At 47.6% G+C, this 27,801-nt stretch overlaps 1 protein-coding gene across 1 annotated transcript; it reads left to right on the top strand.

The window, feature by feature from the left end:
* The first annotated feature begins 1,253 nt into the window (after positions 1–1,253).
* Positions 1,254–27,801, top strand: LOC142912431 (uncharacterized). The gene is made up of 3 exons (XM_076060628.1): positions 1,254–1,450; positions 3,820–5,034; positions 27,793–27,801. Exons 2-3 carry the CDS (start codon positions 3,871–3,873, stop codon positions 27,799–27,801), a joined length of 1,173 nt encoding a protein of 390 aa, XP_075916743.1. The 5' UTR covers positions 1,254–1,450; positions 3,820–3,870.

The raw sequence follows: 27,801 nt of genomic DNA on the forward strand, positions 1-27,801 counted from the left end.
ACCGTACACCAACTCTGTGTGCAAAAATCCCAGTGGGATGCAAGTCAAATAACAACAACAACAACCACAATAGAATCAGAATCAGAAAGGGTTTTATTCGCTATGAAAGTTCACACCGACACGGAATTTACTTTGGCAGGATGGTGCATACATTCAACATATAGGAATCTAAAATCTTAAATAAGTTTTAAACAAGTCTTACTATAATAATAAGGGTTAAAAGTCTAACACCAAGGGGCTGAAGTATATAAAATTGAATAAATATCGAATATAAAATAGCTTTAAGATATAATTTAAAAATAAAAAATACAAATAGGTTAACATAGTTAATATCGGCAAGGTGTCATTATGTAGATAACTCAGATTAAGGCCATCAGTCTAACTCCGTACTACAATAAACATTAACATGGCCTAAACCAAAAAAACTTTTCGAAATCACCAAAATAAAAGCCATAAATGCAATGTAACAGTGATCATAGGGAGTGTGACCGAATTTTTTACAATAAACTACATAAATAAATTATAATACCAAAATCTAGAGCCATATTTCAGGCCACTAAATAGCAGTGGCAGCTAGGGGTGTACAACTCCTCTAGAGCAGTTTTGAGTGAAGATCTCATAGGTGGTGATTCAAGTTGCAGTTTATTGGCAATAGCATTCCAGACCCTGGGGTCATGAATAGCAAAGGCCCTTCCTCCAGTTTTTGTACCGCAATAGGGAATGTGAAGCTGGTAAATGAGCGAAGACCTGAGGTCAAATTTGTTCTTTGAAACAGAGAGGAGATCCAGTAGGTAGTCTGCGGAATTTTTTGTAAGTACATCGTGAATAAATAAGATCTGGTGCACAAGCCGTCGAACATTAAGAGATGTTAAGTTTGACCCAATGTAGAGATCACAGTGGTGAGTCTATGGGGCAGTGTTGAGTCTATGGGCAGTGTTGAGTCTATGGGTAGTGTTGAGTCTACGGGCAGTGTTGAGTCTATGGTGCAGTGTTGAGTATATGGGCAATGTTGAGTCTACGGGCAGTGTTGAGTCTACGGGCAGTGCTGAGTCTATTATGGTGCAGTGTTGAGTCTATGGTGCAGTGTTGAGTCTATGGGCAGTGTTGAGTCTATGGACAGTGTTGAGTCTATGGGCAGTGCTGAGTCTATGGGCAGTGTTGAGTCTATGGGCAGTGCTTAGTCTATGGGCAGTGTTTATCAATTCTACAGAATCTGAGCCTCGCTCGCACTGCGTGTTCGCCTATCCGCACTACGGTTTATAAAAGCGCCCTGCTAAGGCCTCACGTGATAACAGCCCCGCCGAGTCGCCTGCCCGTGATTCGAGGCACGGAACGTCGAATCTCCTCCTCCACCACGACCACACGAGGACATTGTTTTGTTTGTAACCTCACCACGAAGGAGGATATAGCTGAAGACCCCCTCCCCAGACACCTACGCAGCGTTGCGCTGGTGAGTGCCGTGTTGAGGCCTATTCCGGGAGTGTCACCGGTCTCGGCTAGATTGCCCAGTCGGCCGAGGCGGCACTTTGGCCGGCTACAGATGCCGCTGTCATGCGATGGTCTCCATAGAGACCTGGAAGATGGTCTCTAGGTTATGTTGTGGGTTAGCAAGCTTCCAAAGGATGCGTGAAGGCTGCCGCTAGGCTTTTGTAACGAATCTTTGCTGCGTGTTTTAAACTTGAATTATTTGCAATGCACGCGGGTCAATGTGCTCTAGAGGAGTTGTACAACCCTAGCTGCCACTGCTATTCAGTGGCCTAAATTATGGCTCTAAATTTTGGTGTTATAATTTATTTATGTAGTTTATTGTTAAAAATTTGGTCACAGTCCCTATGATCACTGTTACATTGGATTTATGGCTTTCATTTTGGTGATTTCGAAAAGTTTTTTTTGTTTTGGCCATGTCTTTGTTTATTGTAGTACGGAGTTAGACTGATGGCTTTAATCTTAGTTGTCTTGTGGTTGTTGTTGTTATTTGACTTGCATCCCACTGGGATTTTTGCACACAGCGTTGGTGTTCGGTGCTATTTCAGGAATATTTTGATTTTTTTTCCCTGTATTTTCTGTTTGCACAGTCACATAATCACTTTAAGATGTTTTCTTGTTCATGTTTTTTGTTTGTTGCGGTTGCACCCGATTCAAGAGCCGAATGGCTCACAGGGCTATACCAAATAAATGAACTATGAACTATGCGTCGCTCAAAGACTTCACTCGAGCGCGTCGTGTTCAAGCTCGCTTTGTCTACCTTAGGAGCTTACAAAGTGCCGCCCAATAATTTACCGTGCGTCTGCCTCTTAGACCCGAGTGAATCGCTTGAACAAGTGCACATTCAGAAGCGTAAACTCTGCGAGTATCTCGTTTTGAATTTTGATATGAAGCTTTCGTGACTGCAGTAATTCATATTCTTAGCTCTTTCGGTAAAGTCACGTTGAAGGGAAACAATAAAATAGTAATATATATATAAAACAATAAAAAATTCGCACGACGTTTCGACCTGATGACGACCGTTTGTGTTATGGTCGAAACGTCGTGATAATTTTTATTGTTTTATATATATTTTATTATTTTATTGTTTCCCTTCAACGTGACTTTACCGAAAGAGTTAAGAATATCTCGTTTTATTCATAGACCGTGTTTCCAAGGACAAAAAAATTGCACGTTCTCATTACCAACACATCGACCTGGCTGGTGGTCACAGTTGCCAGGAGCCCCTTTCCCTGTCGGCTTGACATTGTTTTCAACTCAATTGTTTTTTTACACAGCTCTTGGACAGACGTGCGGCAGTGTTGGTTTATACCCTGGAAGGTGCTCTCACTCCAGGGGCTGTTTCATTGATGGGAAAAAAAAAACCTGAGCTGAGGCTGTAATCAATGTTTCTCATTGGTTTTTTAATATAATTTTATTGTATTTCAACAATAAAATGTCTACATACGTGACTTTACCGAAAAAACCAATGAGTAATTTTATGCAGTCACGAAAGCTTTTATACTTTATTATGTAATCAATGTTGTTTTATTGATCTAGTTTAAAAAATCAGCACGAACATCGGTGCCAAACTAACACGATGTGAGGCGCTAGATTTGAAGCTTTCGTGATGTGCAAGGATTCATAGTCTTTAGCTTTTTTTCGGTAAAGTCGCGCTGGTAAAAAAAATAAAGTTAAACCCAAGTTAAACTTTAGCAGCCTTATAGTTTACAGCAGTATACCCTGCAAGGCAACCAGTTTGTCAGCTTAACTACTGCCTCCTGCCTCTGGTTCTTGTGTGTAACGCTCTTCAACCTGCACACGGCCATCTCTCCGTCCCCAACCCCCTGCAGCATAACAGAAGGCGGCTTAACTTAGCCCCCGCCCCACGGCCCTTCTTGTCTCTCCCCCCCCCCCTTAACCTGTATACAATCTCGGGTGTCACTACCACCACCATTACACCACCACTACTACCACCACCACTAGCACCATCACCACCACCACTTCCACCACTTCCACCATTACCACCACTACTACCATACACTACCATCACTACCACCACCATTACCACCACTACTACCAGAAACGCTACCACCACCATTACACCACCACTACTACCACCACCACTAGCACCATCACCACCACCACTTCTACCGCCACTTCCACCATTACCAGCACCACTACTACCATACACTACCATCACTACCATCACCACCACCATTACCAACATCACTACAATCACTGACCACCACCGCTACCACTAATAACACCACCGCTACCGGGATGTTTGCGTGCTGAATGCTGGAATCTGATCCCGCGTCTCCTCCCTCTCCTCCGGCCCTCCCCCCTCACCAGCGGCCTCCCAGACGGCCTCCCCCAGCCCGGGCCCCGGCCCCGACCCCGGCCATGGCCACGGCCGCCCCCTCCGCAAGGGCTCGCTCCTCCTGGCCCATCCGGGTGCCCAAGCGCTCCGCGGAAGACGCCGGAGGAGGAGGAGCCGAGTCCCACGCGGCGCCCTCCAAGGTCGCTCGCCCGCTCCACGACGACGACGCTGGGGGGCCGGGGCCCGCGCCGGGGCCTCCCCGCCACGACCGTCATCTTCGTCGCCCCGTGACGTTCCGGGCTCTCGAGGGGGGGCGCCGCTGCCGGGAGACTCCGGCGGCGGCGGCGCCCCCCCAGGAGAGCTCCCGCGGCGGCGGCGGCGGCGGCGCCCGGCCGACGCCGGGAATCGGCCCGAGGGTCGCCCCGAAGCGCGGAGACGGCGGCGGAGAGTCGGGGCCGGCGCTCGGTGCCGACAAGTCGGCGGGCAAGGAGGAGGCGGAGGAGGCGGAGAGACGCAGGGAGGCCGCGGTTGGACCGCGTGCGGCGTTGAAGAGACACTTCGACTTTTGGTGGCAGGGCGTGGGCATGAGGGCGAGCAGCAGGAGGGGCGGAGGAGGAGGAGGAGGCGGAGCGAGAGGAGAAGGAGGGGAAGAGGAGGCCGAGGCGGTGATGAAGGCGGAGGAGGAAGAGGAGGAGGAGGTTTTGGCCGGGCGGTCGCCGCTAAGCAAGCGGCGGGAGGTGGCGGCGGCGGCGGATTGCCCGGCGGGACCGAATCCCGATCCCTGCCCGGGCTCCTCTACCTGCCGTGCTCCTCCGCCTCCTCCGCCTCCTCCGTCTCCTCCGTCGCCGCCGGCTCCTCTTCCGCCGCCGCTGCCGCCGGCGGTCGCAGGCAAGCGGCGCTCGGCCCCGCGTGGGGCGACGTTCCACTTCTCCTCGCTGATGCCGCGGCCGCTGGCTGAGCCGCCGCCGCCCACCGAGAGGCGCCGGGGTCGCGCCCTGGAGAAGCAGCGGCAGCGACGGAAACAAATTCAGCAACAATACCGGCAGCAGAGAGCGTCGTCATCGTCGTTCAGCTGTTGGTCGTTCTCGGACGCATCGTCGTCGTCGTCTTCATCATCATCATCGTCATCGCCGGAGGAGGTGGTGGAGGGGGACGAGGCGAAGGAGCGGAGGGACGACGAGGAGGAGGTGGTGGTGGAGGGTGACGAGGTGAAGGAGCGGAGGGACGATGAGGAGGAGGAGGGGGAGGTGGTGGTGGAGGATGACGAGGTGAAGGAGTGGAGGGACGACGAGGAGGAGGAGGGGGAAGTGGTGGTGGAGGGTAACGAGGTGAAGGAGCGGAGGGATGAGGAGAAGGTGGTGGTGGAGGGTGACGAGGCGAAGGAGCGGAGGGACGAGGAGGAGGAGGTGGTGGTGGATGACGAGGTGAAGGAGCGGAGGGACGACGAGGAGGAGGAGGTGGTGGTGGAGGGTAACGAGGTGAAGGAGCGGAGGGACGAGGAGGAGGAGGTGGTGGTGGAGGGTGACGAGGCGAAGGAGCGGAGGGACGAGGAGGAGGAGGGGGAGGTGGTGGTGGAGGGTGACGAGGTGAAGGAGCGGACGGACGACGAGGAGGAGGAGGTGGTGGTGGAGGGTGACGAGGTGAAGGAGCGGAGGGACGAGGAGGAGGAGGTGGTGGAGTCTACGGGGGGCGTCCGCAGGCTGCTGCTGAAGTTTCGCGCCAGCCGCCTGCAGCCGAGCGTCGACAGAGCACGAGACGAGGAGGAGGCGGCGGACAACGAGGAGGAGGAGAACGAGGAGGAGGAGAGGAAGACGAGGAGGAGGAAGAAGAAGAAGAGGAGGAGGAGGAGGGGACTACGGAGATCACGCAGTGCAGCCGATGATGGCGACTGCAAGTCGGGCGACGGGGTGGAGGAGGAGGAGAGGGTGGCGAGTCTCAAGAGGGTGGAGGAGTGCCGGATTCTCAAGCAGATAGACGACATCATGGCTGAGATACACCAGCTGGAGGGGAGATGCAGGGTGAGGAGGAGCAGATGAGGTGTAGGGTGGTGAGGAGGAGCTGGGTGGTGAGGTGTAGGGTGGTGAGGAGGGGCTGGGTGGTGAGGTGTAGGGTGGTGAGGAGGAGCAGATGAGGTGTAGGGTGGTGAGGAGGGGCTGGGTGGTGAGGTGTAGGGTGGTGAGGTGGGACTGGGTGGTGGGTCTTCCTCTGGATTTGGAAACTCGACAGATATAACATCGATTTGGATTGGATGATTTTTTTCTTTCAGCCAGATTAAAATATGAGCGTGGGGAAGTCATCTACATCATTAGACCTCCTTTGGCAGTACCAAAATATAATAATAGGGGTTTTTCCCCTTTTTTCTGGCAACAAACTGAAACCTTTTTACAAGGATTCATATTACAGCATTAACCACAATACCTGCAGTCAAAATGCAAGCAAAAAACACGCACTATGATAATATATATGTGGAATTGTCCTTGAAACCGCTTGTTCCACACCAAGGGACGGCTTTCTTGAGAGCCTCGACCCAATTGGTGCTCGACCAGAGGACGCCAAAAGGTTTCAGTTTTCTTGCCACAAAAAAAGGGGAAACCCCTATGATGTGGAAGTCCTCGTTTCTGCCACTCAGTTGAGTACATCCAGCATCGTTTCTCCAAAAAACACGACTCTCAGTGAATGCTCTCGATGAATTTGACTTGCTTTTGTCTGAACACCCTGGCTGTGAAGTCGTATCGACGGCTGGGTGTCTGGCCGAATGAAAGTTATTATTATTTTTGTTTTATCTCAGGCCAAGCTGGATTACATGTAAAGGTAATAAATAAGTCGGGGACATCCATACGCTTGAACGTATGACATGGCACCTTGAGCATATTTGTGCATGCGTCTAGGGCTTCCTGTGAACGTAGCAGACGCCTGGATGCTACAAGGGGGGGGGGGGATGATGTAACGCCATTGTTGGGCTGTATGCGTATTACCACGGGAGCTGACCTGTAATAGCGGACATGTGTCAGCAGGGGGTGGTGTACAGACCAGGTGTGACGAACAGGGCCCCCAGACCCCAAGATGGGGGGGGGGGGGGGGGCTGGGGGATGTTCCAGGGCCCCCTAGAGAGTTCCAGAAGGCTTGGCCAGGGGCGGAGAGACCCTGGAACGGGGATAAAAGCCGGACCCCTGAACGGGTTTGGCGGTCCTCGTCCACCTGAAGCTCTGAAGAAGTCTCTGAGCGCTACCCTGAAGACCCTGAAGACCCTGAAGCGAAGAGCCCAGTGACCCTGGCTAGGGTCGGGTTCAGACATAACCAGTGTAGGGTTAGCGCTAGAACCAGAGTAAGGGCACCGTAGTGTGGAGGGACTGCCTCCTGAGGTTATCGGCTGTGAGGGGTCGTCACCCCTCTGTGCTGTGGTTCCCTTGTTGAATAAACGTGTTGCCTCCAGCGAACCGTCTCGCCTCGTCTTGGACCCACTGCACGTGTAACCTGTGGTAATGAAACCTCTTGTCGCAAAAAATTAGCGTCGTGCGAACGTGAAAGGTGTTAACGAAGTAAAAATAAATTTTGATTTTAAGCTTTCGTGACTGCTAGGAATTCATGTTCTTGGTTCTTTCGGTAAAGTCACCACGTAGAAGGGAAATAATACAATAATAAAAATATAAAACAATACAATTCTCACGACGTTTCAACTGCAACACAAGCAATCGTCGTCAGGTGTGAAAACCACAACAAGAAAAATAATAAAAATATAAAATAAAAATTCTCACAACGTTTCGACTGCAACACAAGCATTCATCATCAGGTGTGAAAACCACAGCAAGAAAATTTGAAAAAAGTGGCGTTTTTTTAACGTTAGCACCACGGAGAGCGATTTGACAGTCATTCAGATGGACGAGCCCATCTATGTTCGGGATAGAGGAGGGGGGAGACGAAAATAATGGATGCGGTCTGAAAGCCACCATAAGTGTGAACAATCATTTAAGACCCGAAATGGTTTATCAAATCCTTCCAATGATTGCTAAGCCAGAATTCCTTCCTCTCGGTTGAAATTGTCTCTGTGTATATGTGGATAGCCTCATGAACGAATCTCTCATGGTAGCCAGATGGATTGCAAAGAACCTCCGTCTTGGAGAAGTCAATGTTATGTGAGCCTACTGAATAATAACAGTGATCTGCCACGGCCAAGGTGTTGGTCCTACCGTTTTTTAGGTCTGCATTCTGTTCACGAATGAGGTCCGAGACATGGCGTTTAGTTTCTCCAATGTAACTACTACCACAGAGGCAACTTAGTTTGTAGACGCCAGGGTACTGTATGTCCGGAATCACATCTTTTACAGACGGAACCAGATCACGGATTTTATGTAATGTGTTGAAACGGAACTGGATCTTGTCTTTAGTCAAGATTTTGGAGATCTCTTTTGTGATCCCCGCAATGTAGGGTAAAGTGATGGTTTTGAAAGTCTCCTCAAGAGGGTCCTTCTTCATGGTTGGAGTGATAGCTTTGCGGATTGTGTAGTCGGAGTAACCATTAGCCTTAAGAGCTTGGTGTACGTGCTTGAGTTCACTGGCTATGTGTTCCTGGTCGGATATGCATTGGGCTCTATGGTGCAGAGTCTTGATGAGGGAATTCTTCTGGGATGGATGGTGGTGGGAATCCGGTTTCAGGTAAGCATCCGTATGGGTAGCTTTCCCGTAGACAGAGTGGCTCATTGAACCATCATTTTTTTTACCAATTCCACTTTACAGTAAAATTGTAGACACGGCACAATATATACTTCTGAATCTTTATTTTTACCAACATTTAAAAAAAATATTCTCCGTTAAGGCAAAATTCTGAAATATTGGATTTTTTACCAAGCCTTGTGAATTCACCTTGTATCTGAACAAGTTAAATTTGTGCAAATATTTGTTTTCAAACGTAAAAATAACAAAGACATTGCTTACAAATATCAGCTCTATGTTTTCAAGTAAATACATTTTGGGTAGTGAATAAATTATAGTCTAAATAAGCTACACATGACGAATTGTAGGCAATTATAGTTATAATCAAATACATTTTTAAACAATCACGTGGTCCCTGTAGTCGCCGTTAGAGACAATCTGCTTGAAACAGTTTATCAACATATATACGAATACATTGATTCGAATAAGCAGAGTTAATTTCCTATTTATGGCATGCCAGTTATGTGTCAGTTTTCAATATCAACATCACCTTATAAAAGAATAACATTTAAAATACGCACAGAGAAGTATTCATTCGTAATTATTGACAGGCATATTAACAAAATTGAATTACTGCAGTGAAATATACTGCATCAGGTTACATCGTATTAAGAAGCTATTTTAAAAATACGCACCACCTGCTTAACAGTGTATGTACAACAAACTATTGTAGTGTCATTCAAAACGAGTAGGCCATTGCATGCTTGCATCTGGGTCAAAATGTAGCAAATTCTAAACATTGCCAACAAATAATAGATCACGGAGTTTAGATCGCAACACAAACAATCGTCATCAGGTGGGACAACCACAGCAGCAAGACAAAACTGCTGAAGTAGGCGCCTACTTCAGCGTCTTCTTCTTGCTGTGGTTGTCCCACCTGATGACGATTGCTTGTGTTGTGATATAAACGCCGTGATCTGTTATGTTTCTACCCACGTGGTGACTTTACCGAAATAACTTGAGAGTGTGGATTCCTGCAGTCACAAAAGCTTCGAATCAAGATTGCCGACAAACTACACAACTGAGATGATGCATCAATCATCGCCCCCTACTGACAGGCTCTTGTCCACATGCAGGCCGGTGCAGGGCCACCACCTTGTGCCACACAGGGGCAGCTGCTACCTGGGGATGCTCTTCGAGCATCTCAGACGAGATACGAAACTCCGAGTTGCCGAGGCGATTAAGCAAGCACCATGTAAAAGCAATTATCATTAGAACATCGTGAATGCTTGGGAGCGTATTGGCTCTCGCTCCTGGTCAGAGATTGACCCAACCCACAGGTCCACAAAGACTGGCCGCTCGCTCTTACTCTGCAGGTTAAACCTAGGAATTGAGTGTTCAACTTCACATTCTTGTCATTAAAGGCCTGTGACAAAGGTGCATCTATTGGAGCGACATCGTCTCTGGCTTACACATCTACCGGGTCTCCACTTGACTTTGTATTGTCTAGGAAGTCCACCCACACCTCCACTTCCACAAACTGCTGAGAGTTGCCTCGCTCTGCCTCACAGTCAGAATTCTCCTCCTGCTTCACGTTGCCTCCATCGATTAGAAGGTCCCATTTTGGAGTTGAATCTTCATCTTCACATTTCACCTTCACTTCTTCACATTTCACCATCACTTCTTCACATTTCACCTTCACTTCTTCGCTCTTCACCATCACTTCTTCCCTCTTCACCATCACCTCTTCATATTTCACCTCGATACCTTTAAAAGTGTCCAAGCTGGAATTTTCTTCCGGTTCTTGTTTAATGAGGGATGGGCTCATGGTGGCACTTTGACTTTCACAAGTGGATTTCAGACTCCACTCCTTGCAGATCTTCTGATGCTTCTGTGTTCTCTGGTGTACTTGAAGATTTGATGAATCTGAAAACGCCTTCCCACACACACTGCACTTGAAGGGTTTCTCTCCCGTGTGTGTTCTCTGGTGTACTACAAGAGATGAACGTGCAAATGCCTTCACGCACACACTGCACTTGAAGGGTTTCTCTCCTGTGTGTGTTCTCTGGTGTTCTACAAGAAGAGATGAACGTGGAAACGCCTTCAAGCACACACTGCACTTGAAGGGTTTCTCTCCTGTGTGTGTCCTCTGGTGTATTACAAGAGCAGATGAATATGCAAACGCCTTTCCACACACACTGCACTTGAAGGGTTTCTCTCCTGTGTGTGTTCTCTGGTGTGCTACAAGAGTACATGAATGTGCAAATGCCTTCACACACACACTGCACTTGAAGGGTTTCTCTCCCGTGTGTGTTCTCTGGTGTGTTACAAGAGCAGATGACCGTGAAAATGCCTTCCCACACACACTGCACTTGAAGGGTTTCTCTCCCGTGTGTGTTCTCTGGTGTTCTACAAGAAGAGATGAACGTGGAAACGCCTTCAAGCACACACTGCACTTGAAGGGTTTCTCTCCTGTGTGTGTCCTCTGGTGTATTACAAGAGCAGATGAATCTGCAAACGCCTTCCCACACACACTGCACTTGAAGGGTTTCTCTCCCGTGTGTGTTCTCTGGTGTACTACAAGAGATGAACGTGCAAATGCCTTCACGCACACACTGCACTTGAAGGGTTTCTCTCCTGTGTGTGTTCTCTGGTGTTCTACAAGAAGAGATGAACGTGGAAACGCCTTCAAGCACACACTGCACTTGAAGGGTTTCTCTCCTGTGTGTGTCCTCTGGTGTATTACAAGAGCAGATGAATATGCAAACGCCTTTCCACACACACTGCACTTGAAGGGTTTCTCTCCTGTGTGTGTTCTCTGGTGTGCTACAAGAGTACATGAATGTGCAAACGCCTTCACACACACACTGCACTTGAAGGGTTTCTCTCCCGTGTGTGTTCTCTGGTGTGTTACAAGAGCAGATGACCGTGAAAATGCCTTCCCACACACACTGCACTTGAAGGGTTTCTCTCCCGTGTGTGTTCTCTGGTGTTCTACAAGAAGAGATGAACGTGGAAACGCCTTCAAGCACACACTGCACTTGAAGGGTTTCTCTCCTGTGTGTGTCCTCTGGTGTATTACAAGAGCAGATGAATATGCAAACGCCTTTCCACACACACTGCACTTGAAGGGTTTCTCTCCTGTGTGTGTTCTCTGGTGTGCTACAAGAGTACATGAATGTGCAAACGCCTTCACACACACACTGCACTTGAAGGGTTTCTCTCCCGTGTGTGTTCTCTGGTGTGTTACAAGAGCAGATGACCGTGAAAATGCCTTCCCACACACACTGCACTTGAAGGGTTTCTCTCCCGTGTGTGTTCTCTGGTGTGCTACAAGAGTAGATGAATCTGCAAACGCCTTCCCACACACACTGCACTTGAAGGGTTTCTCTCCTGTGTGAGTTCTCTTGTGCCGTGTCAAATCTCCAGTCCGATCCGTGCTGTATGCACACCAGTCGCATTAAATTTTGATTTAAAGCTTTCGTGACTGCAGTAATTCATATTCTTAGTTTTTTCGGTAAAGTCACGTTGAAGAGAAACAACAAAATAACAAAATATATATAAAACAATAAAAAATTCTCACGACGTTTCGACCATAACTCAAACGGTCATTATCAGATAATGACCGTTTGAGTTATGGTCGAAACGTCGTGAGAATTTTTTTTTTTTTATTGTTTTATATATATTTTGTTATTTTGTTGTTTCTCTTCAACGTGACTTTACCGAAAAAACTAAGAATACCAGTCGCATTGTTGACTTGTCCTACCGAGCTGCGCTGAGTGCATTTGCTCCATCAGACCAATTCTGCAGAGGAAGCGTCAGAGGAAGCGTCAGCTGCAGACAGAAAAAAATAATATCCACACCATCTACACGTCAGTATCGATGCACAGAGGAAAGCATACATACACAGTAACACGTGTGTCTATACTTATTCATATATTCATGATATAGTGGAAAAGTGTCCCAAATTCATCACATGGGCTGTTATGGCACACAATGAGAGGGCAAATGGTTATAAACATGCCTGGAAGCCCTCGTATCTTCAAAATGAATGTTCACCAAAAACTCCGAGCACACAATTATAGCTGTCTGGCTACAAAAGGAATATTTATGAGAGCTAAATTCAGCTGACATAGCAAAGGGTGTTGAAAACAATACTATTTGTGTTAGGCAGAAATTCATAAATTAATGTTCAATCGCAACTTAGAGGTGTGAATCCAGGCTCAGATGTCCTTGAATGCTGGGATGAACAGTTCCGACTTCAGCTGCATGTGCGTGCTGTGTTCACCTCCTGTTTCCATTCTTACAAAGAGTTCCAGAGGAAAACAAAAGTAAACTATTGTTTTGATATAACCTCCGTGTTCAATAGAGTTGATAGACTTTACTGCAAACACAAACTTGACACTGTCACACACTGGCGGTGGCGTGTCCAGAATCATACCTGGCCACCTTCATCTGCTCAGCATTAATGCTTCCTCACTACACCAAGTAATTAATCGAGGATCAACGAACATAGCCGAGGCTAACTGGAGTTTGCGTGTCTCTCTCCGTGGTGAGATGTTAACTACCTCACCTGGTGTACAGGAAGTCGTGGGTTTGATCCCGACCGTGACGCCTGCTGTATATTTGGAGTTTGCACATCTCTCCGTATAGCGTCTTTGACCGATAGACATTGACACACGTATTCTTGTTTCTTTCAGCAAAGTTACGTAGACAGAAAATAACAATAACAGATAATACAATTACATTAAATTAAGACCACTTGTGTTGCGATCAAAACGACGTCAGTTTTTTTAGCTTTATTTACAATTTTTAAAATTATTTTTATTTTCTGTTATTTTCATTAAATTTTCTATCTATGTGACTTTACCGAAAGAACCAAAAATATTAATTCCTGCAGTCACCAAAGTTTTAAGTCAAAACATTCACACACGTTGACAAAGCCTCACCTTGTGTTGTTGTGGGCAGGTCGCTTCTGATAACAAGAGCGGTATAGCAGCTCAAGCGGACTTGGCCTTGTGAAAAATATAAAAACTGCGTGAATATTTACAACAAAACAAAGCTACAAAGTGGCGATCCGGGTGAAGGCAAATTAAACTTAAAGCGAGATAATTAAAGTGAATGCAATCAGGCGAGGGCAGGAGGCAAGGCCCCGCGTGGCTAGGCCCCGCGTTGTAAAGTTCCAACTTGGACATCGATTCCCATGCTCGCTGCTACTCAACTGACATCCCTACGAGAGAGAGAGGCTCTACCTTGGTAAACAACAACAACAACCACCACCACCACAACGACCACCACGATGAGAATTTCTCACCTCGGATTTCAGTGCAAGCGCACACACGGCAGCTTCCTGTTACCTAGCGACAGCAGGAAGTAGTATGACGTCACTTCCCTACCACAAGCGGCTCTGTAACTGAATAAATTATGTTAATGAAGCCTATCCATATATCGAGGGATGGGGGCGTGGGCGCTGAACCCATCGCAACAAACTTGCGACGGCTTTAACGGACACATTATGTTAATGAGCCACCAGTCACTGGGCGTATCTTTGCCCAAATAAGGATTGGCACTGGAACGATAACGGCAGTGACCCACGCGGAGGTGACGTCACGTTCAAGAGCGCGATGGACGGATGAATACCTTGGTGACATGACGTCACTAGCGAGGTACACCTCCCCCTGGCGTTTCACGCCGATGAAGTAATGCTGAGTGGTGACGTCACAAGCGGGGTTGGAGTTTAAGTTGATTTAGATTCATTTTCATTGCTCCCTCCCTTGGGTGCGTGGGCTCAGCTACAACAACGTGGACACTTTTGTGTATACACTGTGTGTGTGTGTACACTGTGTGTGTACACTGTGTGTATAAACTGTGTGTGTGTGTGTACACTGTGTGTGTGTGTACACTGTGTGTGTGTGGACAGTGTGTGTGTACACTGTGTATATACTGTGTGTACACTGTGTGTACGTATATAAACTGTATGTACATACACACTGTGTATACACTGTGTGTGTGTACACTGTGTGTGTGTGTACACTGTATGTATAAACTGTGTGTGTGTGTACACTGTGTGTACAGTGTCTGTGTGTACACAATGTGTGTGTGTACACTGTGTGTATACACACAGTGTACACACAGTGTACACTGTGTCCGGCAAAACAACCCCCTACCTCCTCGCGGTGCCGGACGGGCAACTCTGTCGTGGACAGCGCTGTGGGGGGAGATCCAATTTTGATTGGCTCCTCTCCTCATGGCATATGTGTCCACCACAGGGGCTAAACGGGGGCTCTGGACGGGTGCGAGGGGCTGGTAACCCCTCCACCTTCAATTAATTACCACGAAACCACGAATTAAACTGAAATATGTAACAACTAAGCTTGTACCGGAGGCCCCGGGGGGCCAGGCGTCTATGACGTCTCCTGGCCAAACCCCAATTGGCGGAGCCAGGAGATTGAATACCTACACTCGGGGCTACTCCAGAAACAACGAAAAGCCACTACGGGTGGCCACGTGGAATGTTCGAACGCTCACTGCAGAGGAGAGGCTGCCACTCCTCTGTCGGGAGCTGGACCGGTACCGCCTGGATCTATGTGGCATTCAGGAGGTCCGGTGGACCGGCTCTGGCTCCTGCCACCATGAGGGATGGACAGTCCTCTACTCGGGGCAGCAGACTGCCAAACAACAGGGTGTGGCTCTTCTTTTGAACAAAAGAATGAAGGGGGCGTGGGAGCGTGGCGGTGAGGTGTGGGAAGCTGTAAGCCCCAGGCTACTTTGCGCTAGCCTTCCCATCAACCGGAGGCGAGGAATGGTGGTCGTGGTTACTTATGCCCCCACCGAAGATGAACATCCGTGGAGGGATGCAGGCAAAGCCGATGAGTCAGATGCCTTCTATGACCTCCTGTCACAGGTGCTGGCTAAAGTGGCCCCTCGGGATAGAGTCATCATGTTGGGTGACTTTAATGCCCGAGTTGGTCATGATACTGGCACCTGGTCTGGAGTGATTGGAGGGCATGGGCCAGATCAGCTCAATAACAACGGTAGGAGGCTGCTAGATTTTTGTGCAGCCCATGGGCTTGTAATTACCAACACGCTGTTCCGGCATCGGCGCATCCACACAACATCATGGATGCATGCCGGGTCTAAGCAAGAACATCTGCTGGACTACATAGTGACGGACCAGCGAATGCGAGCCCATGTCCTTGACACCAGGACTTACCGTGGAGATGATCTGCCCTCTGACCATCGACTAGTCATCTGTAAGATGCGCCTGCCATTCTTCCACTCCGGTGGTGGGTGTACACCCAGGACCCCATTCCAACCTAAAGTGGCCTGGTCTCAGTTATCTGATGAAAGTTGCAAGCGAGAATTTCATCATCGCTTGCGGCTGGGATTGGCATCGTCCCCGACTCCTCCTGATGTCGAGGGTAAATGGGCGAGGTTTAGGACTGTGACTCATGCAGCTGCAATGGCTGCTTTGGGTACGCGGTCCAGACCTCCCCAGACACCCTGGATGACAGAGGAGTTGTTCAGGATGGTTGAGAAAAAGCGACAGGCCCACTGTCATCGGCTACAGAATCCCACGTCAGAGAATGAGGAGGCTTACCGCAGCCTTCGCTCGGAGGTTCGGAGAGCCGTGAGGCGCTGCAAGGATGGGTGGTGGTCGCGGGTTGCTGAGGAGATGGAGTCTGCCTCAGTGGCCCGTGATCACAAATCTCTATTTAACTCCATCAAAAAAGTAACCTGCAGCGCCACACCTATTACCATCATTAGGGGAAAAAACGGTGATCCAATTTCCGACCCCCAGGAACAGGTTCGCAGATTTGCTGAGCATTTCTGTGAGGTCCTGGGGGAGGGAAAATCCGTCAGCCATGAAAACATCGTGGCACAAAGTGAGGATGACCCTGCTGAGGCTGCGGTGCCTCAAATATTGGATGAAGTCACCCCCTGTGAGTGGCTGGCTGAGGTGCCATCTGCTGAGGAAGTATTGGAGGCGATCCGGAGTCTGAGACCAGGAAAGGCAGCGGGCAGAGATGATCTCCCAAGCGAAATGCTGAGGGAGGGTGGCGTTTGTGCACAGACTGCTCTATATGACATCATAACAACAGTCTGGACCACTGGACGGGTTCCGCAGGATTGGAAGGATGCCCTGGTGGTCCCCCTTTTTAAGAAGGGGGACCGCACAGATTGTAACAACTACAGGGGCATCTCACTCCTCAGTGTGCCGGGAAAGGTCCTGGCAAGGATTATTCAGCATCGCCTTGCCAGGCACGCTGAGGAGAGGCTTGCGGAGCCCCATTGCGGTTTCAGGAAAGGGCGGTCCTGCACAGATGCCATATTTTCTGTCCGTCTGCTACAGCAGAGGTGTAGGGAATTCCAACAAGACCTACATCTCTGCTTTATTGACCTGGTCAAGGCCTATAATACCATCAGTAGGCCTGGGCTCTGGGTCGTTCTTCGTGCTTTTGGAGTACCTGACCCTCTGCTCACGATCATTAAGGACCTTCATGATGGTGAGCGGGCCCGGGTAAAACTACGTGGCCGGGAGTCAGAGTCATTCCCTGTACACCTTGGGGTGCGACAGGGATGTCCTCTGGCTCCCAGATTATTTAACATCTATTTTGACCACGTAGTTCGTGAAGCCTTCAATAGCTGTACCGGGGGAATCTCCATATGGTACAGATATAATGGGAGGCTAATCGATGCCCGGGTGCGGTCAAGGGATGGCTCCCTATTGCTCAACCACGTTATGTATGCTGATGATTTGGTAATAGCTGCTCAGTCAGAGGAGGAGTTGGAGACGCTGCTGCTGAGACTGGAGCGTGCCACTAAGAGGTGGGGCCTTACCATCAGCCCCACCAAAACTAAGCACCTGCCTGGGTATTTTGTACCATCGGACACTCCACCCCCACAACTCCCAATCGGTGATGGGGCAGTTGTGGAGAGAGTGGAGAGTTTCCCATACCTGGGCAGTGTGCTTATGACTGGCTGAAGTTTAACAGCAGAGGTCTCACTCCGAATCAGTCGAGCGGCAATATCTTTTCATCGGTTGCGTAACGCTGTGTGGAAGCTACCTGGTCTGTCGCTCCGCACTAAGCTTCAGGTCTTCTCGGCCACGGTCATTCCCTCCCTTCTCTACGCTTGCGAAACGTGGACCCCCCTAATGGAACATCTTCGCCGGTTAGAAACATTTAGGCTGGCCTGCCTACGATCCATCCTGGGTTTAACCAGGCTGGATTGTGTGAGGAGCTCACAAATCCTTGAAAGATCTGGGCAGGGTCCCATCGGTGAGCTCCTCCGGCAGGCAAGGCTGCGATGGCTGGGTCATGTAGCCCGCATGCCCAGCCACCGCATGCCGAAACAGCTTTTGTTTGGCCGGATTGAGGGGGCTAAGCGGGCGCGGCACGGGCTAGAGAAGAGATGGAGTGATGTGGTACAGGAGGACGTGGAGCTGAGTGGACTTGCCGATGACTGGTACCAGCGGTGTCAAGATCGGCCTCTGTGGAGGAGGCTCGTGAAGGATGCTACTGGGCAGTTGGAGGCAGTCGCCCTCCAACAACAACGGAGGGCGGAGGAGCGACGCTCACAACAGCGAGCGGAGCGCCGGGTGGCTAAAGCACAGCAGGTTGGCACAGTAGGGGGCATAGGTGGTGCATCAGCCAGTCATCTCAGTCAGTCGACCCGTGGCACCTGGGTCTGCCCCGTGACCTCCTGCCAGCGGGCGTTCGACACTTCACGTGGCCTCAGGGTGCACATAGCCTGGCACAAGCGTCGTGGTGACGTCACCGCCACTTAGTGGCGAATGGCGGTTGTTGTTGTTGTTGTATACACTGTGTATACAATGTGTGTGTGTACACTGTGTGTGTGTGTACACTGTGTGTATGCACTGTGTGTGTGTACACTGTGTGTGTACACTGTGTGTGTGTGTACACTGTGTGTGTACACTCTGTGTGTACACTGTGTGTGTACACTCTGTGTGTGTACACTGAGTGTGTGTAGGTGTTCACGCCACGTCCCTTTCTCTGTGTGTGTACACTCTGTGTGTGTGTACACTGAGTGTGTGTAGGTGTTCACGCCACGTCCCTTTCTCTGTGTGTGTGTACACTCTGTGTGTGTGTACACTGAGTGTGTGTAGGTGTTCACGCCACGTCCCTTTCTCTGTGTGTGTGTACACTCTGTGTGTGTGTACACTGAGTGTGTGTAGGTGTTCACGCCACGTCCCTTTCTCTGTCACCATTTTAATTCTGGGCCAAAGAGGTCCCGCAAACGTAAACATTTTCTGTTTAAAATGTAACACGAACATAACAATGAATTATATTCTTGGTTCTTTCGGTAAAGTCACGTTGAAGGGAAACAATAAAAAATATATAAAACAATAAAATTCTCACGACGTTTCGACTATAACACAAGCAGTCATCATCAGGTGTGAAAACCAACGGCAAGAAACATTTGAAAGTAGTGGCGGCTTGTATTTATTTATTTATAAACGTTAGCATCATGGAGAGCGATTTGGCAGTCATTCAGAAAGACGAGTCCATCTATGTTCTGAAAAGAGGAGGGGGAGACGAAAAATTAATGTATGCTGTCTGAAAGCCACCGTAAGCGTGAACAATCAATTAAGACCCGAAATGATTTATCAAATCCTTCCAATGATTGCTAAGCCAGAATCCATCTTCTCGGTTGAAATTGTCTCTGTGTTTGTATATGTGGATAGCCTCAGGAATTGGCTAAACCCGCCGGCCGTGGCCACAAATTTTACAGATGAATTTAACTTGTTTCAATTAATAAATGTCCCCACAAGACCCAACCTAAAAAATCCGGAACAGTCAACTCTGCTTGATGTCCTATTGACAAATGCCCCTCACAATTTTGCACTGACTGGTGTTCTGGGTAATAACCTTAGTGATCACTCCTTCATTTTTGGTGTGAGATCATCAACCAGACCCAAAGCCCCCCTAAAATTGTTGAGAAGCACTCTTTGAGGCACTTCAGCACTCAGGCATTTACAAATGATGTGCTTCACTCGGATATTGATAAGGTCTGTGATATCCCCAACCTGACTACGGCTTGGGAGACTTTCAGGTACACGTTTCTCCAAATTCTTAACAAACATGCTCCGTTGGTTAGATTTAAAACTAAAGGCAACCGCCCACCATGGTATGATCCTTTGATTACAAAGCTCATGAAAACTAGGGACAAGGCTTGGGCATGTGCTCAGAAAAGTGATTTGGTAAATGACTGGCTAGAATACAGAATTTTAAGGAATAGATGCGTAAAAAAATATGGCATGCAAAAAATGCCTATTTTTCCTCCACGCTCCTGGAATCACATGGAAATGCCAGGATTTTTTGGAAAACAATCAAATCTATCGAAAAGGCATCCAAAACAGAAAATCTGCCCGTTGAGCTTCACCGAAATGGGGAATATTTTTCAGATCCCAAAAAAATACTTGACAATTTTAACCTTTTTTGATTTAAAGCTTTCTTGACTGCAGTAATTCATATTCTTACTTTTTTCGGTAAAGTCACGTTGAAGAGAAACAACAAAATAATAAAATATATATAAAATAAAAAAATTCTCACGACGTTTCGACCATAACTCAAACGGTCATCTTCAGGTGTGTTGGTTTGTATAAATTTATTTTTAAACGGCGCATTTATTTATTTATAAAAAACGTTAGCGTCACGCGCAGCGATTTGGCAGTTTACCCAGGACTAGTCCATCTATATTTTGAAAAGAGGAGGGGGGAGACGAATTTTTTTTAGAATGTATGCTGTCTGAAAGCCACTGTAAGCGTGAACAATCAATTAAGAACTGAAATGGTTTATCAAATCTTTCCAATGATTGCTAAGCTAGAATCCATCTTTTCAGTTGAAATTGTCTCTGTGCTTGTATATGTGGATAGCCTCATGAACGAATCTCTCATGGTAGCCAGATGGCTTACAAAGAACCTCTGTCTTGGAAAAGTCAATGTCATGTGAGCCTACTGAATTATAACAGTGATCTGCCACGGCCGAGGTGTTGGTCCTACCGTGTTTAAGGTCTGCTTTGTGTTCATGAATGCGGTCCAAGACATTGTGTTTGGTTTCTCCAATGTAACTACTACCACAGAGGCAACTTAGTTTATAGACACCAGGGCACTGTATGTCCGGAATCACATCTTTTACAGACGGAACCAGATCACGGATTTTATGTAATGTGTTGAAACGGACCTGGATCTTGTGTTTATTCAAGATTTTGGAGATCTTTTTTGTGATCCCCGCAATGTAGGGTAAAGTGATGGTTTTGAAAGGCTCCTCAAGAGGGTCCTTCTTCATGGTTTGAGTGATAGCTTTGCGGATGGTATAGTCGGAGTAACCATTAGCCTTAAGAGCTTGGTGTACGTGCTTGAGTTCACTGCCTATGTGTTCCTGGTCGGATATGCATTGGGCTCTATGGTACAGAGTCTTGATGAGAGAATTCTTCTGTGATGGATGGTGGTGGGAATCCGGTTTCATATAAGCATCCGTATGGGTAGCTTTCCTGTAGACAGAGTGGCTCATTGAGCCATCAGGTCTCTTTTTAATTAGGACATCCAAAAAAGGTAGCTTGCCATCCTTTTCGACTTCCATGGTAAATCTGATGGCTGGGTGTATGGAATTTATGTGGTCGAAGAATTGGTCTAGAGCAGGCCGGCCATGTGGTCAGATGACAAAAGTGTCATCCACGTACCTCTCCCATAAGGTTGGGCGCAGAGTGGCAGTCTGGATGGCGTCAGTCTCAAATCTCTCCATGAAAATGTTAGCTATAATGGGAGATAGGGGGGAGCCCATTGGGGTGCCCTCAGTTTGTTTGTAGAACGTTCCGTTCCAAGTGAAGTATGTATTGGTTAAACAGTGTCTCACCAGGGGGGGTACCTCAGTGTTTAGTCCTTGATGAATAAAGTCTTCAATGATTGCGATGGTGTCAGGTACAGGAACTGACTGGTGTAGCTAGCCTGGTGGTCACCACCTGGCAAGATACACTAGTCACGTGATAACTAGTGTAGCTAGCCTGGTGGTCACCACCTGGCTAGCTACACTAGTCACGTGATAACTAGTGTAGCTAGCCTGGTGGTCACCACCTGGCTAGCTACACTAGTCACGTGATAACTAGTGTAGCTAGCCTGGTGGTCACCACCTGGCTAGCTACACTAGTCACGTGATAACTAGTGCAGTTAGCCAGACACAGATACAACAGGGGATACAGAGATAGACGGGGGGAGCACACTAATTGTGTTTTGACCGACCGTCGTGTTGCGTTATATGGTTTCCAAATTTTGCTAAACCTTGTTCGATTTAGTGTGCTCCGCGGTTATGTCTCCTCTCTCTTTAGCTCTTCTGTACCTGATGATTGCTTGTGTTGCAATCGAAACGTCGTACGCTATTATGGAATTTTTTATTACTTATTTCTACGTGACTTTACCGAAAAAAACTAAGAATAATTCCTGCAGTCACGATATCTCCAAATTCAAGTGATCGACATAGGCGAGGCCATAACCGATTCAGACAATCGTCACTGGTCTTTGCCGTGAGCGGGGAATCCAACTGGTTGGCCGGCTTCGTGGCGAAGTGTGTTCATCACGACACTACCGCTTCCCACATTTACACACTCACGCAAAGACAAATATCCCGCAGCACCTGCCCCGAGCACCTTAACAGACTGTTGGGGCAGGTACTGTTAGTGAGCACCTGCCCCGAGCACATTAACAGACTGTTGGGGCAGGTGCTGTTAGCGAGCACCTGCCCCGAGCACCTTAACAGACTGTTGGGGCAGGTGCTGTTAGCGAGCACCTGCCCCGAGCACCTTAACAGACTGTTGGGGCAGGTGCTGTTAGCGAGCACCTGCCCCGAGCACCTTAACAGACTGTTGGGGCAGGTGCTGTTAGCGAGCACCTGTGCAGGCCAGCACGGCTTGGTGAATGAGTTCTTGTGTGCGTGAGAACTTGAGAGGGTGGGTAGGTGGTTTTGTGAGCGATTGATTGGTATAAATAAATATTCTGATGAATTTGCAACTTGGTATCTGAATTCAATATTTGGACGGCAGAACATGTATTTACATTCGTATTCATGCGTGTCATGTATGAAGTGTATTTGTTGGGGTGTGTGTGTGTGCACCTTCTACCACGAGAGCACAGATGCCACAGACACCGCGCAGCTGTTAATTGTTTTGCGGGGAGTAGATGATAATTTTTGCTGTACGGAAGAACTGCTTGATATGATGAGCCTAAAAGGCACAACGACGGGTAGAGATATTTTTGAAGCTGTGTCAGAGGCAGTTGAAAAGATGGGGCTTAAATGGGACAAGCTCTGTGGAGTAACAACGGATGGAGCTCCGGCCATGACGGGCGAGCGCAAAGGAATGGCATCGATGGTGTGCGCCAAGGTAAAAGAGAGCGGAGGTGAGGCTGTTAGGATGCACTGTATAATCCACCAAGAAGCAGTGTGTGCCAAGACTGTCCAGCTGGGCGATGTGATGAACCATGTTGTAAAAACTGTCAACATAATTCAAGCTAGAGGTCTGTACCACAGAGAATTTCAAGCTTTCCTGTCTGATGTGGATGCTGAATACGGGGACGTACTCTACCACTCTGATGTGCGCTGGCTCAGCCGCGGCTCTGTGCTGCAGCAGTTTTATTCGCTGAGATCAGAAATCGACCAGTTTTTGAAAGAGAAGGGCCGGCCTCTTCATGAACTGAGTGACCCTCTGTGGCTGGCAGACCTGGCATTTTTAGTTGATCTTACTCATCATCTGAATACACTGAACAAGAACCTACAAGGCAAAGAACACCTGTATGCGCACATGAAAGCCTTCTGTGTAAAGCTCCGCCTGTTTGAGACACAACTACGAAGCTTTAATGCTGCACACTTCCCTGCGCTGTCTGAAATCAAGTCTGCTTTTCCAAAGGGCGACCTTTCTGCTAAAAAGGAGAAATATCTGTCTGTGATTGTACCTCTCGTGACAGAATTCAACCAGCGTTTCCAAGATTTTTCTGTCATTGAAAAACAAATCAAGCTGTTCTCGACCCCCTTCCTGGTGGATGCAGAAGAAGTGGAAGAGTCTGCAGTTAGAACTGATTGAAATGCAATGTGATGATTCTCTGAAGAGTCAACATCAGCTTCTCTCCCTCCCTGACTTCTATCAGAGTTTGGATAATGCCAAGTTTCCTCTGATGAGACGCCACGCAAAAAAATGATGAGCCTGTTCGGCTCAACATACATATGTGAACAAACATTTTCTCTGTTAAATCAGAACAAAAGCCATCTCTGTCAAGTCCTTCATGTCTAAACCACCAAACTTTCTCCTGACATGTCAGCCAGCCTTCAATCCAAAGGACAGCATCACTGCTCCCACTGAGTGCAATTTTCTTCACATTATAGGTGAGTTAGAAATACACACAGTATTCATGTGTCAACATGTCACCTCTAGTGTGTGGCCCGGCCTTTTGTTTATTTTTCTGTATTTGGCCCTCACTAAAAAAACTTTGGACACCCCTGGTGTAGTGTATAGTAGTGTAGAGTATAGTGTAGTGTATAGTGTAGTGTATAGTGTAGTTTATAGTGTAGTGTATAGTGTAGTGTATAGTAGTGTATAGTGTAGTGTATAGTGTAGTGTATAGTGTAGTGTATAGTGTAGTGTATAGTAGTGTAGTGTATAGTAGTGTAGTGTATAGTGTAGTGTATAGTTTAGTATACTAGTTATCACGTGACTAGTGTAGCTAGCCAGGTGGTGACCACACTAGTGTGTGCATCTCCACTCGTCCGTGTTTGCAAGTAAGCGCTTGTGTGTGTATGTGCACCCGCGTGTTTGTTCGTGTCTGTATGTACGCACACTGTTGCACATGGTTCGCTCGTGTGGGTGTGTAGTGGAACGCACTGCTCATGAAAACATTGCCTCGTTACGCGGTAAATGCTGCGGCACAACAGGAGGGAACTGCAGGGATGAGGCTCTTCGCTCTTGGTGCTGTGAATTAAAACAGCGCCAGGGCAGAGTCCTGATCCCTACAGCTCGTAGCTGTGACGGAGCGAGAGTGATCAGCGGACAGCCACCATGGTTGCCAGGTAAGGGGAGACTTCACCCGGAACTCGCCTCCACACGTGTTCCCCGTGAACATTGTCGCAATAAACGTACGATCAGGAATCTTTAAAATATCCGACCTTTGTTGTTCCGCAAGAATGTTAACGCTCAAACTCGTATCGAACTCTTCATGAATTCACTTGGTCAAACAGTTCAGGTACTCGGCAAAGCATTTCACCACCCGGTATGCAACAGTTAAACAATCTACTCCAAATCAACACCGAAATGTCAAATTATCATCCACCATTGACTTCCACATCGATGGAAGCCATTTGCCATGACGTCCAAGCCATTAAACACCAGAACAACGAACGTGCCATTCAAGTACATCTTGAAACCCACTATCTGAAGAAGTTTGTATTAAACAATAACTAAATAATAGAAACACGTTTACAATACTGAGCGAAGTTATAGTCACGGACTTTTTCCAACTTTAGCTCAACAGGACCACAAAAGCTCAGATATGTGGTGCATAATAAATTAATCAATCTGATTGAAATCATCAACTGGCTAAACACTTTTCGATTTCAACATCACCTTATAAAAGAATAACATTTTAAATATAAGCACACAACTTTATCTATCTGTGATGAGCGCTGCACTTTCCGTTGTTTTCATGCAGGGGGTGCTGCAAACCGACGCACCCCCTGCATGGACAACGGAGGTGCAGGGACAGACGTTTGATTACGTTGGAATCGATCTGCAGACGGCCGTCTTCTCGCACGGCCAGCTCCGTGTCGCCTTATCTCGATCCCGCAATCCCAAACAGGTGAAAGTCCGCATCGAACCGAACCCCCGGCAAGGCCGTCTACTTAACGTTGAGAGAAAATTCACACGAAATGTCCTTTTCAATGAAGTCTTCCAGATGTAAATTGAAACAAGCTTTTAATGAAGAAATAAAATCATCTAATTCAAAACACAACACAATTCAAAGATGTTTCATTTTAAAACTTCAAAACGGAGCATGGGGTACTTGCGTGAATGCGTCCTTCATGTGCAAATGTTGTGACTTTCCTGGCCTGAAGGCCGTCAATGTGTTGGACCATAAAATGGTGCACAGCGTCTCAACAACAGCAGTGGGGTTTGCTTCAACCGATGGTCACGAACATCCAGACGTGAATCAGCAAGGAGCATTTCTAGTCCCAGTTAGACAAAATCGACGTCAACACTTAAGACAAAACTACAATTCGTGTTGTAGAGAATGTACCTCCTCCTATACGTGTAACTTTCAAGTGGTATGCCTTGTAACTGATGAATGATCCGAGCGTGCTCCCTATTTCAAAGACGATGAGTTGCTCCAGAGGCAGACGCTTCGTGAAACACAAAAGTACCCTTTGACTTGTATCACAAGAACAACGGGTCTCACCTGACTTCTCTGTACAGGTTACTTCCAAAACACACACACACACACTTTGTCCTAACATCACTTATTCAATGTTTGACCCTCAGACAAAATGTTACATGCACGCGCACAATCAGACAAGTATTCATTCTAAATAATTGACGGGCATATTAACAACATTGAATTACTGCAGCGAAATTGACTGCATCACGTTACATCGTATTAAGAAGTTATTTTACAAATACGCACCGTCTGCTTAACAGTGTATGTACAACGTACTATTGTTGCGTCATTCAAAACGAGTAGGCCGTTGCATGCTGGCGTCTGGGTCAAAATGTATCAAATTCTAAACATTGCGCTACAAATAATAGATCACGGCGTTTCGATAACAACACAAGCAATCGTCATCAGGTGGGACAAGCACAGCAGCAAGAAGAAGAAACTGCTGGAGTAGTAGGCGCCTACTACTTCAGCAGTTTCTCTTGCTGTGGTTGTCCCACCTGATGACGATTGCTTGTGTTGTGATCTAAACGCCGTGATCTGTTATGTTTCTACCCACGTGGCGACTTTACCGAAATAACTAAAGAGTGTGGATTCCTGCAGTCACGAAAGCTTCGAATCAAGATTGCCTACAAACTACACAACTGAGATGACGCATCAATCATCGCCCCCTACTGACAGGCTCTTGTCCACATGCAGGCCGGTGCAGGGCCACCACCCTGTGCCACACAGGGGCAGCTGCAACTTGGGGATGCTATTCGAGCGTTTCAGACGAGGTACGACACAAAACTCCGAGTTGCCGAGGCGATTAAGCGAGCAAAGCGTAAAAGCAATTATCATGAGAACATCGTGAATGCTTGGGAGCTTATTGGCTCTCGCTCCTGGTGAGAGATTGACCCAACCCACAGGTCCACAAAGACTGGCCACTCTTACTCTGCAGGTTGAACCTAGGAAATCAGTGTTCAACTTCATATTCTTGTCATTAAAGGCCTGTGACAAAGGTGCATCTATTGTAGCGACATCGTCTCTGGCTTACACATCTACCGGGTCACCACTTGACTTTGTATTGTCTAGGAGGAAGTCCACGCACACCTCCACTTCCACAAACTGCTGGGAGTTGCCTCGCTCTGCCTCACAATCAGAATTCTCCTCCTGCTTTACGTTGCCTCCATCGATGTGAAGGTCCAATTTTGGAGTTGAATCTTCATCTTCACATTTTACCTTCACTTCTTCGCTCTTCACCATCACTTCTTCCCTCTTCACCATCACCTCTTCACATTTCACCATCACCTCTTCACATTTCACCATCACCTCTTCACATTTCACCATCACCTCTTCACATTTCACCTCGATACCTTTAAAAGTGTCCAAGCAGGGAGTTTCTTCTGGTTCGTGTTTCATGAGGGGTGGGCTAATTGCGGCACTTTGACTTTCACAAGCTGATTTCAGACTGCACTCCTTATGGATCTTCTGATGCTTCTGTATTCTCTGGTGTACTTGAAGATTTGATGAATGTGCAAATGCCTTCCCGCACACACTGCACTTGAAGGGTTTCTCTCCCGTGTGTGTACTCTGGTGTGTTTTAAGAGCAGATGAATCTGAAAATGTCTTCCTACACACACTGCACTTGAAGGGTTTCTCTCCCGTGTGTGTTCTCTGGTGTGTTTTAAGAGCAGATGACTGTGAAAATGCCTTCCCACACACACTGCACCTGAAGGGTTTCTCTCCTGTGTGTGTTCTCTGGTGTTTTTTAAGAGTAGATGAATCTGAAAATGCCTTCCCACACACAGTGCACTTGAAGGGTTTCTCTCCCGTGTGTGTTCTCTGGTGTTTTTTTAAGAGTAGATGAATCTGAAAATGCCTTTCCACACACAGTGCACTTGAAGGGTTTCTCTCCTGTGTGTGTTCTCTGGTGTGTTTTAAGAGCAAATGA

This window comes from Petromyzon marinus, unplaced genomic scaffold (genome assembly GCF_048934315.1).
Source record: "Petromyzon marinus isolate PM22_M1 ecotype Great Lakes invasive population unplaced genomic scaffold, UKy_Petmar_22M1.pri1.0 PM_G_Scaffold_20, whole genome shotgun sequence".
NCBI lineage: Eukaryota > Metazoa > Chordata > Hyperoartia > Petromyzontiformes > Petromyzontidae > Petromyzon > Petromyzon marinus.